The sequence below is a fragment of the Gymnodraco acuticeps genome, unplaced genomic scaffold (genome assembly GCF_902827175.1).
Source record: "Gymnodraco acuticeps unplaced genomic scaffold, fGymAcu1.1, whole genome shotgun sequence".
Classification (NCBI taxonomy): domain Eukaryota; kingdom Metazoa; phylum Chordata; class Actinopteri; order Perciformes; family Bathydraconidae; genus Gymnodraco; species Gymnodraco acuticeps.
In genome coordinates this window covers 537,191-550,830 of record NW_022991289.1, presented here as the reverse complement: position 1 = coordinate 550,830, position 13,640 = coordinate 537,191, and the positions used below count along the sequence as shown (strand labels likewise).

The 13,640-nt window shown below is 42.2% G+C and overlaps 1 protein-coding gene across 1 annotated transcript in view; it reads right to left on the bottom strand.

Moving 5' to 3' along the window:
- enpp6 (ectonucleotide pyrophosphatase/phosphodiesterase 6) overlaps positions 1-13,640 on the bottom strand; it is a 40,054-nt gene that overhangs the window by 6,827 nt on the left and 19,587 nt on the right. The window contains exons 2-7 of the mRNA XM_034240060.1: positions 11,736-11,915; positions 11,213-11,324; positions 9,536-9,677; positions 9,265-9,444; positions 3,908-4,045; positions 3,171-3,294 (exon numbers count right to left, since the gene is read on the bottom strand). Of these exons, the coding sequence (XP_034095951.1) occupies positions 3,171-3,294; positions 3,908-4,045; positions 9,265-9,444; positions 9,536-9,677; positions 11,213-11,324; positions 11,736-11,915 (876 nt within the window). The remainder of the gene's footprint in view (positions 1-3,170; positions 3,295-3,907; positions 4,046-9,264; positions 9,445-9,535; positions 9,678-11,212; positions 11,325-11,735; positions 11,916-13,640) is intronic.

Here is a 13,640-nt window from a genome sequence, read left to right as displayed (position 1 = left end):
CTGTTGAAGGAAGTTTTTCCATTAATTAGCACTTATTTATTAAATATTATGAATATGTCTTTATTATCAGGCTATGTTCCACAATCATTCAAAGTAGCAGTGATAAAACCGCTTCTTAAAAAGCACAACCTCGATCCAGAGGTTTTAGCCAACTATAGACCTATTTCTAATCTTCCGTTCCTCTCAAAAATTCTTGAGAAAGCGGTCGCAAAACAGTTGTGTGATTACTTAAAAAACAATGATTTATTTGAAGCTTTTCAGTCTGGCTTTAGAACACATCATAGCACAGAGACAGCTCTGGTTAAAGTCACAAATGACATTCTAATAGCCTCTGACAAGGGACGTGTCTCTATTCTTGTTTTGCTCGATCTCAGTGCTGCATTTGATACTATCGACCATGATATCTTATTGCAAAGACTAGAGCACTTAGTTGGCATACAGGGAACTGCTTTAGACTGGTTTAGGTCCTATCTATCTGAACGCTCTCAGTTTGTACGTGTCAATGATGAATCTTCCACGCAAACCAAAGTTAGCCATGGAGTGCCACAGGGCTCAGTGCTCGGACCTATTTTGTTCACATTATATATGCTTCCGTTAGGCAATATTATAAGGAATCATTCTGTAAACTTTCATTGTTATGCGGATGATACTCAACTATATTTATCAATCAAGCCTGATGAAATTAATCATCTAAATAAAATTCAAGACTGCCTTAAGGACTTAAAAACGTGGATGACCTTAAACTTTTTGATGTTAAACACGACCAAAACTGAAGTTCTTGTACTTGGCCCGAAGAATCTACGAAACAAATTATCTAAGGATATACTAACTATGGATGGCATTAATTTGGCCTCCAGTGAGACTGTAAGGAATCTTGGTGTTATATTTGATCAGGATTTTTCCTTTAATGCCCACATAAAATCAATTTCAAGGACCGCCTACTTCCATCTACGTAACATTGCAAAAATCAGGCATATCTTGCCTCAAAACGATGCAGAGAAACTAGTCCATGCATTTGTTACTTCAAGGCTGGATTATTGTAACTCTTTATTATCAGGGTGTACCAAGAAGTCAGTCAAGTCGCTTCAGCTGATTCAAAATGCTGCGGCTCGTGTACTAACCAGAGTTAGGAAAAGGGACCACATTACTCCTGTTCTGGCTGCCTTACACTGGCTCCCTATAGAACACAGGATAGAATTTAAAATTCTTCTTCTCGCCTACAAAGCCCTTAATGGGCAGGCGCCATCTTACCTTAGAGAACTCATTATACCCTACTGTCCTACTAGGGCATTGCGTTCCAAGAATGCAGGGTTGTTGGTTGTTCCTAGAGTCTCTAAAAGTACAATGGGAGCCAGAGCCTTTTCTTATCAAGCTCCACATTTGTGGAATCAGCTTCCAGTTTGTGTTCGGGCGGCAGACACCCTATCCGTTTTTAAGAGTGCGCTTAAGACCTTCCTTTTTGATAAAGCTTATAGTTAGGGCTGATTAGATCCAGCCCCTAGTTTTGCTGATATAGGCTTAGTTTGTCGGGGGACATCTTACTTCTTCCTTCTCTCTGTCTATACCTGTGTACTCTCATGTTCCGATTAACCCAGCTTCCCCAAATGTCTTTCTTTTTGGTGTCTATATACGCCGGAACCGGAGTCATGGATGATCCTGCGCTCCTCTGTCCTGGATCGCGAGCCCTGGATCTTGAGTCGTGGCTGTGGTCCTGGATCATAGGTCCTGGATGGATATCCTCGTGGATTCATCTTCCTATTATACACACATGCATTTCCAAACATTTGGACTACCTATGTTGCAAATGTATTATCTTTTCAATTTACACACGGCATCTATTGCACGTCTGTCCGTCCTGGGAGAGGGATCCCTCCTCTGTTGCTCTCCCTGAGGTTTCTCCCATTTTTCCCTTTAAACTGTGGGTTTTCTCCGGAAGTTTTTCCTTGTACGATGTGAGGGTCTAAGGACAGAGGGTGTCGTATTGTCATACTGATATTTTGTACAAACTGTAAAGTCCACTGAGACAAATGTAACATTTGTGATATTGGGCTATATAAATAAACATTGATTGATTGATTGATTGAGAACTGGACTGATCCACTTTCTTAGTGTTAGTGAGGAACCAGTGTAAAGACTTCAGAACTGGACTGATCCACTTTCTTAGTGTTAGTGAGGACTCGAGCAGCAGCGTTCTGAATCAGCTGCAGCTTTCTAATAGATTTTTTAGTGAGACCTGTAAAGACATCATTGCAGTAGTCGAGTCTACTGAAGATAAAAGCATGGACAAGTTTTTCCAAATCCTGCTGTGACATTAGTCTTTTAATCCTAGATATATTCTTTAGGTGATAGTAGGCTGATTTAGTAATTGTTTTAATGTGACTGTTGAAACTCAGGTCAGAGTACATTACTACACCTAGATTTATGGCTTTATCTGTTGTTTTGAACATTGCAGACTGAAGCTCAGCGCTAACTTTTATACGTTCTGCCTTGGCTCCAAAAGTCATTACCTCCGTTTTATCTTTGTTTAATTGGAGAAAGTTCTGACACATCCAGTCATTGATTTGTTCAATGCACTTACTCAGTGTTTGAATTGGAGCATAGTCTCCTGGTGAAATGGTTATGTAAATGTTTGTGTCATCTGCATAGCTATGGTAACTTATTTTGTTGTTCTTCATTATCTGAGCCAGTGGTAGCATGTAGATCAGTGCTTCTCAAAGTGTGGTCCGCGGACCACTGGTGGTCCGTGAGCACCCCCTAGTGGTCCATGAGTATATTGGTAAATTTCACATTTGAAATAAATAAATACATTTAAGTTTTCCGCACTCTCGCGGGAATATCTCCGCAATGGAGTGAGCTTAAGTTTCACTTTCGATTGCATGATATAGCCCAGATAAACACCTTCATCACACATGTGGCCACTTGTTTGTACCATTTTCAGGCGATTTGTAAAAAACGATGTGTTTTTGGATATTTGTGGAATTAGGTGGTCCGCGAGTGTTTTTTTATTGGTTAAGTGGTCCTTGGTATGAAAAAGTTTGAGAAACACTGATGTAGATGTTAAAGAGAAGAGGCCCCAGAGGAGAGAAGTGTTTGCGTCAGCTTGAGAGAGCACAGGTCTGAAACAATCATAATGAAACATGCCCTTATTGAACTATATAAATGTTTGTTACCAGGTCCTGAAGCCAAGAAAAAGCCTCTCATGTCGAGGAACTCATTGTCGTATCCATGCCAACCATTTTGCCATGCTGAGGCCTCCCCGGTGTCGTTTTTCCAGTACGGGAGCATGGCCTTGTTCTGAAGACACACAACAAGAACATCAACACAAACACCCATTCATACTGAAGAGAGAACAAAGTAGGGTGAGGTTTGGTGGACTTTTGACGGCTGCCACTAAATGGATCTTACTTTCCAAGGTCAACAAAGGACTCGCTTAAATGGGTCCACAAGGTTTCTCTTGTACACTAACAAAAGTAATGATCACATTTGTTGTTACCTTAATGCATTGTCGGTTAGAGCTCTAACCTGTGTTTAATGCATGTCCTTCCAAATGAAACATCTGCAAAGCTGTTTTTATTTATTCTAAATCCTTTGATTACATCCATGTTGACTAGCTTGCAGTCTTTCTCTTTCCCACCTGTAGATCAGTGGAGCAGTGGAGCAGTGAGAAAACATTGGATCATGCTACCAACCTACACTTGCATTAGATGAATAAGAAACAAATGATGAAAAGTCTTGATAAACAGTGGATAAGCACGATGCAGCTCTTTTACTCCTTCAGACACGTCTCAACATGCTCTGTCCCCCCTCACATCTTTGCATTCACCTCAAATGCAGTTTCTCCAATTTAAAAAATCCATAGGTGAAAAGAAGTGAGAACTTTTTCCAAGTGAAAAACAAGTGAAGTTACCTGAGCGATGAACCAGCCCGGCTCAGCCACCAGGGTCAGGGGGGCGACGAACCTCCCTCCTTTGAAGTGGAAACGATCAGGGATCTCCTGTCTGCCATAGACTCGCATGTTGTGGACCTGAGACAATGCAGCATACACCTGGCACACGCACACACACACACACACACACACACACACACACACACACACACACACACACACACACACACATACACACACACACACACATACACACACACACACACACATAGACACACACACACACAGACACACACACACAAACAAACAAACACACAGACACACACACATAGACACACACGCACAGACACACTCAGACACACACGCACACACATACACACACACACACACACACACACACACACACACACACACACACAGTTAATGTATTTCTGATCTATTGAGGTTGGCTGCAGGAGTTTCTCTGAGGTTGGGGGAGGCAGTATATATGAATATACACTTAATAGTCCCACAGAGGGGAAATGTACCTTCTGCATTTGATCATAGTGTTAGGAGCAGTGAGCTGCCACTATGTAAGGAACGGTGTCTTGCTCAGGGAAACCTCAGTAGCACTTGGTCTTTCGGGGGGTTATTATTTCTGAGTTGCTGAAATTAAGCAGTTCAAGTATCTCAGTGTCTTGTTCATGAGGGGAGGTGAGATGGAGCCGTCTGGCTTAAGGTGCTACTTAGGTGTCCCTGAGCAAGGCACGGTTCCCTACAAGGCAAGGCAAGTTTATTTATATAGCACTTTTCAACACAAGGCAATTCAAAGTGCTTTACAAAAAATGAAAGACATTAAGAAAATGGCATTTAAAATCAGTCATTAAAAAGAAAAGCTAATAAAATAAACATTAAAATAAAAAATACATGGATAAAAGTTACAGTGCAGTCTAAGATATGAATAGTTCAATTAAAAGCAGCGACAAAAAGAAAAGTCTTCAGCCTGGATTTAAAAGTAGTCAGAGTTGCAGCGGACCTGCAGGTTTCTGGGAGTTTGTTCCAGATATTTGGAGCATAATAACTGAACGATGCTTTACCATGTTTAGTTCTGACTCTGGGGACAGAAAGCTGACCAGTCCCTGAAGACCTGAGAGATCTGGATGGTTCATCATTTAGCAGGAGGTCAGAAATGTATTTTGGGCCTAAACCATTCAGTGCTTTATAAACCAGCAGCAGTATTTTGAAATCTATTCTTTGACACACAGGAAGCCAGTGTAAAGACTTCAGAACAGGAGTGATGTGATCCACTTTCTTAGTGTTAGTGAGGACTCGAGCAGCGGCGTTCTGAATCAGCTGAAGCTTTCTAATAGATTTTTTAGTGAGACCTGTGAAGATACCATTGCAGTAGTCCAGTCTACTGAAGATAAAAGCATGGACAAGTTTTTCCAAATCCTGCTGTGACATTAGTCTTTTAATCCTAGATATATTCTTTAGGTGATAGTAGCCTGATTTAGTAACTGTTTTAATGTGACTGTTGAAACTCAGGTCAGAGTCCATGACTACACCTAGATTTCTGGCTTTATCTGTTGTTTTGAACATTGCAGACTGAAGCTCAGCGCTCACTTTTATACGTTCTGCCTTGGCTCCAAAAACCATTACCTCAGTTTTATCTTTGTTTAATTGAAGAAAGTTCTGACACATCCAGTCATTGATTTGTTCAATGCACTTACTCAGTGTTTGAATTGGAGCGTAGTCTCCTGGTGAAATTGTTACGAACATTTGTGTGTCATCTGCATAGCTATGGTAACTTATTTTGTTGTTTTTCATTATCTGAGCCAGTGGTAGCATGTAGATGTTAAAGAGAAGAGGCCCCAAGATGGAGCCTTGAGGAACCCCACATGTCATATTTGTCAACTCAGATGTGTATTTACCTATAGAAACAAAGTTGTTTCTGTCCTTTAAGTAGGATTCAAACCAATTCAGAACTGTTTCCGAAAGTCCCACCCAGTTTTCCAGTCGGTCTAGTAATATGCTGTGGTCAACAGTGTCAAACGCAGCACTGAGATCTAATAATACTAACACTGAAGTTCTGCCACTGTCTGTGTTTAAGTGGATGTCATTGAAGACCTTTACAAGAGCAGTCTCAGTGCTGTGGTTTGGACGGAAGCCTGACTGGAACACATCAAAACAATTATTTAAATGCAAGAAATTACTCAACTGTTGAAAAACAACTTTTTCAATGATTTTACCTAGAAATGGGAGGTTTGATATGGGCCTGTAGTTGTTCATTACTGAAGCATCTAGATTATTCTTTTTTAAGAGCGGTTTAATGACTGCAGTTTTCAGGGCCTGTGGAAAAATACCTGAGTGAAGAGACTTGTTTACTATATGAAGTAGATCTGAGGCCATGCAAGGAAAAACATCTTTGAAAAATCCTGTTGGAATAATATCAAGGCAGCAGGAGGAGGATTTCAGAAGTTGAATAATGTCCTCTAGGTTTTTATCATTAATCTGATGGAATTGTGTCATGGTGTTTGAATTGATTTTAAGTGGACACAGAGACAACACATTTGCTGTTCCTGATGCATAGGCACTGACTGCTTGTCTGATTTTCTGAATTTTGTCAGTGAAGAAGGAGGCAAAATCATTGCACGCTCTGGTGGATAGAAATTCAGAGGCTACTGACACTGGGGGGTTAGTTAGTCTGTCGACGGTAGCAAACAAGGCACGTGCGTTGTTTTTGTTTTTGGTAATGATGTCAGAGAAGAACGATTGTCGTGCGTTTTTCAATTCCACATTATAAAGGCCAAGTCTCTCTTTATAGATTTCAAAGTGAACCTGGAGTTTTGTTTTTCGCCACCTGCGTTCAGCTTTTCGACATTCTCTTTTTTCTGTTTTCACGCTCATGGCCTTTCTCCATGGAGATATTTTCTTGCCAGACACTTCCTTTACCTTAGTTGGAGCAATGGCATCTATAACATTTTTAATTTTTGAATTAAAATGATCTACTAGCTCATTTACTGAGATGTTAGCAGGGGCAAGTGTGGAAGAAAAATTCTGAGTAAACATTTCCCTAGTATTTTCAGTTAAATATCGCTTTGTGGTTATCTCTTTTTGAACATTTTTGTGAACAGAAATAGAGCTCTCAAAGAAAACACAGGAATGGTCAGAGAGTGCAACATCAGTCACCACAACCTTAGAGATATTCAGACCCTTTGAGATAATTAAGTCCAGAGTGTGCCCCTTATTGTGCGTGGGCTCCGTCACATGCTGAGTCAGTCCATAGCTATCAAGAACACAAAACAGTTATTTTGCCCCTCTGTCCTGGGGGTTGTCAACATGGATGTTAAAATCACCAACAATGACTAGACGGTCAAAGTCAATACACACTATAGACAGCAGTTCAGTAAAGTCATCAAAAAAGCTTGCACAGTATTTGGGTGGTCTATAGATATTTAGGAACAGAGCTCGAGAGGAGCATTTTAGCTGAAGGGCCACATATTCAAAAGAAGCAAAGTTCCCATAAGATGTCTTCCTGCATTGAAGGGAATCATTGAACAGAATAGCAACTCCACCCCCTTTCTTATGCATTCTTTCCTGACTCATAAAACTAAAGTTGAGAGGTGTTGATTCGATAAGAACAGCTGCACTGTTATTTTGTTCAATCCAAGTTTCTGTTAAAAACATAAAATCGAGATTGTGCTCAGTGATAAAATCATTGATTAAAAATGTTTTTCCTGCCAAAGACCTGACATTTAATAAAGCTAGTTTAAGTTCGTTAAACACACTATCAGTCATGTTTTTTGTGACAAGCTGTGGCTGACATGGAATCACTGCTAAATTAGATAAACTCACACAAACGTTTGAGTGCTTCCTGTATCTAAGATGATTCACCGCTCTTAATCTATTACCTAACAACACAGATATCGGCAAAGCTACAGGCAGGCAGGGCCCCGGCATGTCCTGGAAAGAGTTGAGAGTGCCATACGCCCTTGAGCCTGGACCCAGCAGATATCAGTTTGCAGCGTTTTGTACACACACATCCCTATCAGGCTTTGAAGGGGAGGGAGGACCCACCACCCTGCTCCTCTCATCATAGGAGGGCAGGGTGAGGGCTACACTGTAGAAAGGGGGGTTTGGAAATCTGCTTCCATCTTCCTTGTATTGTTTTGGTTTGGATGATTGTGGTAGGCATGGTGATGAAGCCGGGGGAGATGGTGCGCGTCTCTGCTTCGGTGATTTTGGTGGGCGTCGTTGAGGGGCGGGGGTAAAGGACATGCTGCCAACCCTGCGTATCGCCTTCATGCGGTCATCGAACTCCAGGGGGGAGGGCGAGGGTGAAAGGGTGAGCGGAGAGTAGAGAGAGCTGGGGGATGAATGAAGAGTATCCTCAAAGGCGTTGACAGGGGGGGTGACGGGCAGTGGAGACTCCTCCATGTGTCTCATAGGTCTCCCATAATCAGAACATTCCTCAGGCGGGTGCAGTGATACTTATATGTGTTGTGTCTTTCTCCTGTTTTCATTCCTCTTGCCGCTTGTCCTTGGCAGAGGGAACAGATTGATGACGCAGGCAGTTGAATACGTTAGAGATAAACAATTTCACTCCTGACTTGTTCAGGCAAACTCCATTTGCCTTATAAAGATGTCTGCGGTCCCAGAAAAAGTTAAAATTGTCAATAAAATGAACAGAATGGTCAGTACAGATAGTTGAAAGCCAGGTGTTCAGTGAAAACAATCTGCTGAATCTCTCCACTCCTCTTCTGACTGGCGGTAGAGGGCCACTGATGAACACCTCCGCATTTAGAGAGCTGACAGTTTCCAACAAACATTTATAGTCTTCTTTCAGCACTTCTGACTGTTGTTTCACAACATCATTTGTTCCAATGTGCAGTACCACATTTTTTACATTCTGATGTTCAGCCCCAATATGCAGGATCTTCTCAGCCAAGCCAGAGACCACATCCTTGGGAAAACAGAGTACTTTGGTGTTGTTCTTACTACACAGACCTACACTGCTCCTAACACTAGGATGGGTAAAATGCAGAGACCAGTGGGGGGGCAGTTGGGGGGTTGTGGCTCAGTCTGTAAGGACTAGGCCTTTGAACCGAAGGGTTGTCGGTTCACTGACTGCTGGAGAGGTGCCAGTTCACCTCCTTGGCTCTGCTGAGGTGCCCTTAAGCAAGTTCAAAATGCCAGGCAGCCTCTGGCACCTCTCTATAATGCATGTGTGCAGACTCTTTGGTAAAATGTATCCTCTACTTACAACGTCTCTGTTCACTGGACTCAGCAGCTCCTCTACCTGCAGCCCCCCTCCCCACAGGCCCTCTGCCAGCCCCTCACTACAGCTGTCATTAGAACATGGGCCCTGCCTGGCCCCTCAGCAGAGAACACAGCCTCACCTCGTGGTACATGTTATCTTGGGGCCACAGACTGACCACCGGTCCTCTGTCCATCATCTTAGCGATGGAGGACATGTTGATGTACTGGTCCAGCTCGATGACCTTCTCCATCCACTGGATCTTCGTCATACCGTGGTCAGAAAACAGGATGATGTTCAGCTGGTTCACCATGTTCTTCTCCTGGAGGAACATCACAAGCAACAGACTCAGATGAAATGAGACTGCACGACAGGAGCTGTATTTGTGATTCAAATAGGAGGAAATGACTCACTTTGATTATCCTGTTTAGATTCTGAATAGCAAGATCCAGTTGTTGCACAGCTGTTCTGACCTGAGGAGAGTCTGGGCCGAAGTGATGGCCCTCCACATCGATTTTCTCATAATATATTGCTGCCATACCTGCCTGGCCTGACCTACACACACACACACACACACACACACACACACACACACACACACACACACACACACACACACACACACAAAAACACACACACACACACACACACACACACACACACACACACACACACACACACACACACACACACGTGATTGTAAAATAATATTGTTGCTGTCACATTAGAGCTATTGGATGACAGAACCTCTCCTCAGACAATCATTCACTCTGTCCTGCTGTAATTACTGAGGATTTCACAACACCAGAGCTTTAGTAGACCTTTGGCCAGAATGAATGTGTACTGAATAGAGTGAACGCACCTAACTGTCATTTGACAGAGCCTACAGTACCGTCAAGTTTTTTCATGGAGGCTAAGTATAGTTCCTCATGTCTCCCTATGTTTTCACAGACAGGGCTGACATGAACTCATGAACTCTCTTCTGTCGAGTTAGGCCTGTAAACACCAAGGGCTGATACTAAATGCTGTTTGTTAGGGTCACTCAAAAATATAAGCATTGTCTAAACTGTAATAATCACATTAATTATCATACTTATCTTAATGTATGAAGAGAACCCCAAAAATGCTGTTGAGAAAAGCTATGTCGCAAGCTTGTCATTTTAGTTATTGGTTGACAAATGATGAATGACATTGTTCTTAACTGACGCTTCAATCCCATAGACATGCCTTCAGGAGTCATTTGGGATTTTGAAAACGACTAGAACATTATATAAACATTATATTGTGGTTCCTTTCTAATGTAGATATGCTGCTGTTTATTGTTTTTATTTTTTATTTTATTACGTTTAAAGTTTTTCCACCTTTAACGTTTTTGAATGCCTGAACACACTGCTGCTACTGTAACTAAATCATTTACCAATTTGGGATCAATCAAGTATCTATCTATCTTTACACTGCTGAGGGGGGGGGGGGGTCAAACTGCTGAGCCCCTGATTTGCAGATCAGCACCCTGAGCTACAGATTGTTGTAATGCTGGCGGGTAAAAGAGAACATGAAGTTATGGTTTCACTTCAGATCTCTACGTTTGATGATTAAAACGTGTGGTTGTAAAATGGCTGCCTTATGCTCAGGGCCGTCCCTGGCCAACTTGAGGCACCACGCAAAGTTATATGATGAGGCCCTCTGTTTCGCGAGCGTCGATGGGGGCTAGTGGAGCCTCGCAGCGGCGAAACCGTGCCGCGCCACACTAATTGCACCGCATAGGCGCATAGGTGCGCCACATTTGCGGCTCAGTTGAGGCACCCTCCGCAAGATGAGGCCCCCTCCGCAAGGTGAGGCCCCCTCCGCAAGATGAGGCCCCCTCCGCAAGGTGAGGCCCCCTCCGCAAGGTGAGGCCCCACGCAGTCTGCGTGATCTGGCTGTAGGGAAGGACGGCCCTGCTTATGCTACTTTTTCCAACTTAGGACACTTTTACTGGCATGGCGATCAAGAGTCAAGCTGAGTGCGCTTTCATGTTTCATTCTGAAAGAAGTCATAGAAATAATCATTCTAAATAAGCAAGGAGTCACAAAGCCTCATTTGGTGGTTACCTGATGACATTGAGAGCATTCTCTATAGAGTCTGTGAGGTTTTTCTCCGATGGATTGTAGACGTATTTCTCACAGAATGATGGACGGACACTCAGGATCTCCACCTCGCAGCCTGAGGACAAGTGAGATCACTGTTATATTTACAACCTGCTTTTAGGGATACTGTAGTTGCCTTGCAAACAGTAGCACACTAAAGTTAGTTCTCACAACAACTTCAAACTTTCACACATGTTTAGGCCATAGAAGAATAGTTGGATTCTGTGTGTAGTGATAAGTCTGTCAATTGGAACTATTAGAGCAATTTTCTCAATGCAGGCACAACTTTTAAAAGTAGAAGAAGTATGGATGAAAACAATGCAGGAATGTATCTGTTAAGACAGAGAGCATGAGATGCACAACAGAAGAATGCAGCTGAACACTTTGTGTAGATATAAACTAGTAGGTCCTTTGCCTTTTCAGTTTGCAAAATGCCAATGTTCTGTCTCTTTATACAACTTGAGTTCAGGTTCATGTGTGTGCTCACCAGGCCAGTAGTACATGAACACCTTCTTTCCCAGCTTCTGCAGGGTGACCCACAGCGGCTCTGACCCATCCCACCACAGAGGCATCAGGCTGTCGGGGTTTGTCCCAATCAAAAACTCCTTCTTGGAGGATTCGTCCCACATGTAGTTTCCAGTCATCTGATGAATGTCACAGTGACGCCCTGAAAAAGATCATAGATGGATAGAGTTTCAAGAGCCTGATATATAAATGATCATTCCTCTGAGCGGTCCATTGTTTCTAAATGTGGTCAAACCAGATGAGTTATCCACACTGTTGCACTGAGGAAAATGTCCCTTCAATACCATGAACATAATTCATAATAATAATAATAAGCTTTATTTTTATAGCACCTTTCATACAAGAAGTGCAGTCCAAAGCGCTTCACAGTAAACAGTTGACATCTCTTAATATGGAGCCTGCATTCTCAAACATAAATCCCCATGCATGCCTTTATCTTTTTTAATAATTTAGATGAAATTATAAATGTTTAATGACAAACATAACAAGAAAGAATGCAATACAGTACAAAGACAATGCTCACAACAAAAGGATAAGGTGTGTGGAGGTATTACAGTGTTACATTATTTAATGCATTTGTTCCAATTTAACCATAGGAGCACATGCAGGCAAAACACTTTAATTATGATTTAGTTTTCTCCTTACTCCTGTTGGGTTCTCTAGATTAGACTCACAATACTCACCCCAGGTGTCAACATTGATGCCCAGAGTGAACACCATGGGTGCAATAGATTATTTTATTACAAAGGGGAGCTGCAGAGATTATTAGAGTTCAGAAATGACTTTATTGTAACTCATGACCTGTTATCTTCCATTTTATAACTCTTCTTTTGTCTTGCTGGCTCTGCTATGACTACTAGTGATGTTACGTATTGCGCAGAGGCTTCGGAGCGTGTGTCCAGTAATCTCCGAAGCTTTTTGTGAAGCATGAATCGAGACTTGTATCGTTTTGGGCCAGTGACGTCATCGATGACAAACGAAGCCTCGCTGCCTGTCGATACCACGTGACTGCTTCACGAAGCGATTCAGATTGGTTGAACTGTTGAACCACAACGCTCATAATACGACGCATGACAACAAATATGCCCAGCGTACCTATGGCGCGCCGCAGCGATAGACTAGAGCAGAAAAGACATCACATAACGTTAGCATTTCGAAAATGTTAGCGTGGCTTAATAATAGTGCGAAAAGACAGCGGTTGTCGCCGGACAAGGATTCCCTCTCTCCTTTCCTGCTGAAAGATGGTGAGTGTACTCAGGGACCAGGAGTCATTTAACCAGCTGCCAGTAGGAGTCAGGCTTTACTTTCTTTTATATCCATAAAGAAAAAGTAAATCTGTTTACAGTTGTTTCATTATGAATGTTGAGAGGTATCCATATATCTCTTCATTTTGCTCTCAAAGTGCACCAGATTGATGCATCTAACTTCCATATTTAAAAAAAAAATCTTCCCGGGGGAGCATGCCCCCTGACCCCCACTTTACCACTGCACCCCCTCTAATCTCAGATGCACCCTGAGTCATTTTGTTTAAGAGCCTTTCTAAAATATACAGTTAAGAGACAAACCCACCAGCATTATAGGATATACTATGACTTTGATCCAAATACTTGTTTTTGGGCTGTATAAATAAATTGACTTGAAATAGTTGCTGATTTAGAGTACTGGCACCTTTTTTATTCCAATTCAAGCACTGCATGGATGTATAATAAGAACCATATTACCCCTCCTGTACCTGGGCCCGGTGACACGATGGAATCAAGAGAGCTCAGACCCTCACTTATATAGAGGTCGGAACATGTCATAAGTATAAATAGATACAAGCATAAACATTTTTAGGAATACAAACATCAATAAATACAGGAATACA